The sequence below is a fragment of the Seriola lalandi genome, unplaced genomic scaffold (genome assembly GCF_002814215.2).
Source record: "Seriola lalandi dorsalis isolate HSWRI2012SDOR001 ecotype SW California unplaced genomic scaffold, Sedor1 jcf7180002054470, whole genome shotgun sequence".
Taxonomy (NCBI): domain Eukaryota; kingdom Metazoa; phylum Chordata; class Actinopteri; order Carangiformes; family Carangidae; genus Seriola; species Seriola lalandi.
In genome coordinates this window covers 3,190,255-3,197,504 of record NW_019525023.1, presented here as the reverse complement: position 1 = coordinate 3,197,504, position 7,250 = coordinate 3,190,255, and the positions used below count along the sequence as shown (strand labels likewise).

The following is a 7,250-nucleotide window of genomic DNA, read 5'->3' as shown; positions in this document are numbered from 1 at the left end:
ACCCTGCTCTCTCCTCTGCCTCTTCTTCTCTTTTCTTTTCCCCAGGTGGTCATGAGTCAGAGGCTGGGCAGCAGCCTGAGGAGGAAAGTCAGTGAGACTGAAACGCAGCTCTTGGCACTGCATGAAGCCAAACTGGCAGCCATCTCAGGTAGCTCTCCGCTCAACCACACCCCAATACACCCCTGCCTGGATTTTACGTCTTTTATTTACCTCATTTATTTGAATCGCCCACCATTAGCCCCGCTTAATTATGCCATTAATGATCAAGACGCTCGTAAATAGGCAGTGTAAGCTTAATGTCCTCCTGTGGTGCACTGGTGCAGGTAATGACTTCAGCAGTGCCAAGGAGCTGAAGGCTGAGATGAAGGCGGTGTACCTGGAGCGGGACCGGCTGGAGGCTCTGGCCAAGAGGCTGCACAGCCTCAGCTCGGGGAGCAGCCAGGAGCTGGCCAGGATGAAGGAGCAGCGGCAGCAGCTCAGGCAGGAGCTGGAGCAGAGGGAGGCCCAGCACGGTGAGTCACTGAGGCCGGTCTGCATCAAGGTCACATGAGCTGCTTTCATCTTAAAGGAGAAACTGGACTGCTGTGGGCAACAGGGTAGAAGTAAGAGTAACAAACCATCCACATGAATTAATTTAAAAATATGTTATCTGAGAGAACAATGCTGTGTTTTTTTCACCTGCACACCGAGACAAGAAAGCATTTGTCGTATTTTTAAAAGGTAGCCCTTCTTTCTTTGAATACACCTTTTTAAGTATCAATCCGAGCGCTCTCTTGATGTAGCTCCACGCTGCGAGGACATCACTGGACAATGACTTTACTCCCAAATGAAGGAGAAGTGCTCTGCTGTCAGTGGGACTTGGATCATCAAATGATTTACCAGCAGGATTGGCAGCTGTTAATAGGAGGAGGGGGGTGTGGTGGTGGTGCAGAGGAAATGATCCTTAGATTGTGTGAAGTAGCCAATTACCTCCAAGCTACTGAGTGCAGACATGACAGTATCGGCAATAACACACACACACACACGTGCACACACACACATACACTCTCCAACCAGAGGAGATGTGAATGCTGCTTAAAGAAGGGGCTTGCTTGCTTTTTAGGGTGGGGTGGGGTGGGGTGAGGTTAAATTGGTTTGTCCTCCTGGCACTGGCAGAGATAAATGGATTTTGACGGCACCACCTGCAGTCTCTCTCTCTCTCTCTCTCTCTCTCTCTCTCTCTAGTCCATCAGTCACAGGGAGATTTCTAAAAAAGGTCACTCCGCTCTCTGAGGCAGTGAGACGGGAGCACGGGGAGAGGAAGGGGGGAACGGTGAAGTGACGGGGCCAGAGCAGGCTGTCGGGGACTGGAGCTCTGGATCGGGCTCCTGCTGCAGACCCCGAAGCATGCAATCAGCCATCTAACTTCCACTGTTATGTAAATCATTAAGGCCTGTGGCTGCAGCGTCACCATTAGTGTCGAGCCTTTGTCCCTGTCTTGAATGCACGCTCGGCTGTCACTAGGGGGCACACTTTCATTGTTGCAATCAGGGTGAGGTGCATCGAGTTTACATGGGGTATGTGGTAATGCATGAACTTGGTATTTTTGTTCATGCCAGTTCCATAAATTCATATTATTGACGTGGACACCGATTCTTTTCGCTTTCAAAACCAATCATCTCTCTTTTCATTCCACCTATGCGCATGAAACTCAGTCACCTGCTTGATTTTTGCTGCTGGAGTACAGTCCTGCACACCATGACTTGCTAACCAACCAGGGGTAGTGACAGCCACCAAAGACACGTTCAGGTTCACATCAGCACCATAAACACACAGAGTGCCTCACGCAGAATAATGCAGCTCTCGAGAACACGGAGGCTGGGAAACCAGTGACATGTAAAACACTCCAGCTAAACAAAGGGGACGGGAATCAGGTGGGTCACACGTCACAAATGTGGGAAGAGACGGCATCTTAATGATTGGTTGTGTGGCTCGCTCAGATGCTCAAGTGGGTGCTCACAATATGGCAGCAGGCACAATTTCACAATGTGTTGCTGACACCAAGCAAAGGGCTCATTAAACTGTCATCCTTTTTGGTAATAAGGGGCTGGCACACGCTAGCTGGAAACTGATAGCCCACAAACAGCACATTACCATTTCTTTAGCTAGGGGGGATTAGAAATTACTTTCTACTTCAAAGTCGAGATGGCCATCCTTTTGGTTTCTGGGGCATTTTTTTTCGCACATGACACTAGTGTCATCGTATAACAAGGAAACCATACGCCTGTTCATGAGAAAGGCTGTTGTCACGGGCTGAGCTGTAAAGCAACACATTGTTCAGCTGATGCCTTGACAAAATCTAAATACATACATTCAGTTAAACTCCACAGCGTTAGCTTGTTGAGCATCTCTGCCCAGTGTACTCTGTGGTGTGGGGGTTTTTGGCCTGGGAGCCATTAAGCCCCTAATTGCCATTGGCTCGATTGCTGATGAATACCAAACCCATTATAGCCCGAGGTCTGATTCCCCATTGAGGGTATAATTTTGTCCCCAAGAGAGATCTGGAGTAATACTAAATTTACAAATAAATAATTGAAGAGCCGAATAAGATGAGTAAATGACCCCCAGGAGTGAGGACATTCAAATGTAGGAGGCAGCGTCAGTGTGTGTTCCTCTTGATTTATCCAAGTATTCTTTTAATGCTACTGTTAGTATGCAGGAGGTATGTTCTGAAACAGCGGAGTAATGTGGCCATCTGTGATGAAGACAGTAAGTTGTCTGCTCCTCATGGCTCCACTGGAACGCCTTTAATTAGGGGTTGTTGTTTTTTTGGGGGTTTTTTTGTCTTTTACTGAATCTTTCTCGCTCTGGTGTCACATCTGTGCAGGTTTATGGAGCCCGTCCAGGCCAAACTCACCTGTGCAACAACACATCAAAATACTGTCACTCTGTGTTATTAAACAAACGCAATTTCCTCTTAATGGAGTGCCAATAGTAAAGGTGAGGACATATATGATTTATTCATGACTCTGCCTCTTTCAGGGTGCTTCTGCTGATGGCATGATGGAACGTATGACAGCTCCTCTCCTAAAGAGCCTGAATGATTGAGAGCGGTGTAGTGGTTAAGTGGACCCAGGAGAATGTTGCCTGGTTTTTGTCTCTGAAGTTTTGGCAGTATTCATTTTTTCCTGTGATTCAGCAGAGGATGTCTTTCCATTGTGAATTTGTCATGAGTATCATAGCATCCATACCCACGAGAATCACTGCAAAAACAAAGAGAAGTTGATTGAGGCACCACTACAGTAGCAACCACCACTGCATCAATCAATTGCTTTTCTTTGAATCAGTAGCGCTCAGTAGAAGGCTGAGGTTCACAGTGTTTGTTATGTCACTTCTAGTGACTACAAATGTGTTTGTCAGCTGTTTGTTTTCAGCCATGCTCAGTCACGATGACAATGTCAGTCTCTCAGTCCTACATTTTGGTGCAGACTGAGAGACAGTATCTCAACAGCTACTGGATGTATTACCATGTGACTTTTCATCTAGTGGCATCACCTGATAACTTTGGGAGAGTTCCACTTTTCTGAATCTCTAACAAAATGTTATTTTGCTGCCCACAGCAAAATAAGTTCGGCGTCTCTTCTAAACAAACTCTGTTTACTCTGTTGACTTGAGTCATAATGTCAGCGAGCACATCTAACATTTCAGTCAGAGCAATTCAGCACCCAGAACTGAAATATATACATATCCACCCAAGCACAGATTTTGTACACACAGCCAATTTTTTGTCAAATGATTCCTTTTGTTGTGAATTCGTGCATAGCCCAACAATATGTTACGCCGTGCCAGCTGCAGTCTGTGCACTGCTATGCTCTGTGATCCCGCGGCCTTAAAGCATCATGGGTTATTGAGTGTCTGTCTGAGATATCAGCCTGTCCCTCTTCCTCCATTAGCTATGCTGCCGGGCTGCAGTTAGGTTCAGATACATTCATACACTGTGAGCGTCTGCATATGCTGACTCTGTGTTTGTTACCTGCAGTGCTGTTGCACTCAAACAGCCCGAGCTGAGCTTAAACACATTAATCACAGTCAGTGCCTTCAACTCGATTACAAAGACACACAATTTCTCTTCTGCCTTATTATGCGCAGGCTTTTATAACACGCATATCGGTGGTGCTGCGTTAGCACAGAGCCGCCTCTAATTTGTTCGACAACATGAAGGCCTCGCAGATGTTGGGTGCTTTTATTGTTATGACGCAAGTGAAGAAATTACTGCATTATTCACTTTCAATTAGAGAGCTGTTTAAATGCTTACAATGCCGCAGCAAATCCAAACACCTTGCAATCGTTAACTTCTGCTGGCTCATTAAAGCCCATAACTTCATCATCGTGGATCGTGCATCACTGGGAGATACTGTGTGTCTGCTCCATTTGCTTTGTCTGTCTACATCGCTGATTATAATAATTAGATTCATCTTTTTTTTATCAACTTTACATCTATTTAGCTGAAGTAATTATTTCTTCATTAGGCTAATGAATGAGCATTTTGACCTATATGAAGCAAATGGCCTCTTTGCAACATCCAGTAACACACTCTCACCATCTTCTAATAGTGTCTCAGCTCTGTTTGTATTATGAATGAGGGGCCTCTTCGATTTTGGCCGGGGTCCTTGGCAAAAATCAGTGATGTTTAGCACCTGCTGAGATCACTGGTGTGAGGGGGAGGCTGAGCTCATGAATTTTCCAATGCGAACGCTGTGAGGTTCCTTCAACACCAAATATATGGCCCCATGTATGAGGGACTAACAGAGTGGCTCTCTTCTTTAGGTTTTTTTTTTTTTGTGCCAGTTTTATTCGCATGGCCTGCCAATGACAGCAGCCTCCCGCAGACTTACAGGAAGTAGTAATATCACCCAGTGCTCTGGTTCCACTCAGCACAGGAGGAGGCTCTGCTGCTTGATGTCTTGTCCCATTCTATAAAGAAAAGATTATTTTCATCTGTCACGCCCGAAAAGGCTCACTAGTTTTGCCACCGGTTGGCATGGCGACAGGATGGCGCACCGACTCTCCTCGGCGTATAACAGTATCAGCACAGGAAGAAATATTAAGTTAACAGTTGATACACTCGTGTCTGTATCTCCCATCTTCATCCGCCTTTAATATTTACTCTTTCTATCCCTCACAATATATTAATTCTAAATCTGGCTCTTGCTCTTGTTCAAGCTGCAGCCTACTTTGTCATCTCGCATCTGTACATGCTCTCTGCCATCCAAAGTCAGGCTTAATGCCCCCATGTATTATTCAGTGGCTATCTCCTTGCACGCTGCTTAACGGAGCCCACATGAATGGAAGTTGACAAGGGAGACTTTGTCAGGATAGGATCTCACATAGCAATTAGAGGGGTGGTAAGTGAGCTGTCTGGTCCACGTACACCAGATATTTGATAGCTGTTCCAGCGGCCTCCCTCTTCCCTCTGATTGAGCAGATTTGGCCACTTTGAATGAAGATGACTCTCAGGCATGATCCCTCTTTCTGTGACACACACACGCAACCCCCATAAATAGCCCGACTATCTCCATCTCAATTCTTCACCAAAGTATGGACGGAAATATGTGTGTGTATAAGTCTGTCTCTCTGTGTGTGTGTGTGTGTGTGTGTGTGTGTGTGTGTGTGTCACAGTCACTTTCTCTCAGACATTTTCCTTTACCTCCCGCTGTGCCAGCCCGCAGCCTGTCTCATCCGGGAGCTGATGCTGTCTAATAACCACCATGAAGACAATGATACAAATTATATTTCAAACCTCAGTGTGATTCAGAACACCCAATTAGGTGACTTTCTCTCTGTGTGAGCTCCAGTCAATGCGAGCAAGCTAAATGGCATTACACTGGAGTAGTTTCCAGCAATTTTTGTCTTGAGTGTTCTTAAAATGAAGCGATTTCTATGCAGGACCATCATAGATTTTTTATATGGTATGTGCTCAACTAAAGGAGTAGTTCGACTCTTTTGGAAATATTCTTATTCTTATTCATTTGATTTGATGTTTGATATCACTCATAGCTGTAAAGTAACTCTACTGTCAACAGCAGGTTAGCTTAGTTTAGCATAACCTGGGAGTTAGTGAGCTTTTTTGTTACTTTTGGACGGAGCCAGGCTAGCTGTTTCCACCTGTTTCCAGTCTTTATGCTACGCTAAGCTATCTGGCTGCTGGCTGTAGCTATATAGTTATTTATGTATATATTTCCCATACTGTCGAACTGTTCCTTTAACCAACAAATTAATTTCCCTCCTTCTCAGATTATTTCATTAGAAAACTCTTACAGGCTTGTAGGGATAAAAGTATCCACTGTTTTGAGAGAAAATAGAAGTGACTATAGAAAAGTCTGAAAGAATATAAACAATTCTGTGTAGTACAGTATGTTTTTTGATTCTTCCCTATCCTATTAATCATTATGTGCAACCGCATTGGGTGGCACTGACCCCCCACATTTGGGAGCCACTGCATCAGGGTGTGGGAAAGCACTGAATCTGACTGGTTGTTTAGTTGCACAGATGTTGGGATGGGCAGATGTATCAAGACCAGCTTTGTGTGTGTGGGTGTGTGTGTGTGTGTGTGTGTGTGAGTGTGTGGGTGTGGGTTTCACTGTGGAGGGGGAGGGTTATATTGAAAGTTATTGCTTTTGTGCACATATATACGTGGTGCAATTTGATACAAGTGCGTCCTATTGTGTTCAAAGATCTGCTGCTGCGGGAGGCATATTCTCATGTTTCATACATGAGCTCATTAACGGCGCTCAGATTGCCCTCCTCTCCATCCTGACTGACGCTCCGCCAGCCTGTGTCTGCCTCCTCAGGCTCAGCTCACTGCTGGCAGAAGGGCACAGGAAGCAACATAAGCTATCCATCCAACTTTATGCCCCACAGAAAATCTGGCAGGATATAAGGACCTATGCCACGATAAAATCTCCTTTTATCCTCAGGCCATCTCCAATTTTATCCCTTCTTAGAGCAGTGGGAATGATCTTTCTTCGATTGTGTGTTTGTCTTAAGAGAGAACCAGCTGGGCTTTTTGCGCTGAAGTGGACTCATGCAGTTTCTCACCACAATTGCCATCGCCAACTGTGATGACTACCTTTCCCAATAAAACCAGTGTACAAGATAGCAAATGACAAGTCAGTTTTAATGGTATTAGAGCTGTGATTTGTTGCTAGGATACCCCATCACGGCTAATAAAAGTAATAAATGAAGTGCAAGTAACAGGCCGTTGCCCTCTT

General features: G+C 45.2%; 1 protein-coding gene across 2 annotated transcripts in view; it reads left to right on the top strand.

Annotated features, from left to right (window-relative positions):
• disc1 (DISC1 scaffold protein) overlaps positions 1 to 7,250 on the top strand; it is a 43,891-nt gene that overhangs the window by 18,102 nt on the left and 18,539 nt on the right. For both annotated transcript variants that reach the window (XM_023411726.2, XM_087175475.1), the window contains exons 8-9: positions 46 to 148; positions 324 to 512. In XM_023411726.2, coding sequence (XP_023267494.1) covers positions 46 to 148; positions 324 to 512 — 292 coding nt within the window. The remainder of the gene's footprint in view (positions 1 to 45; positions 149 to 323; positions 513 to 7,250) is intronic.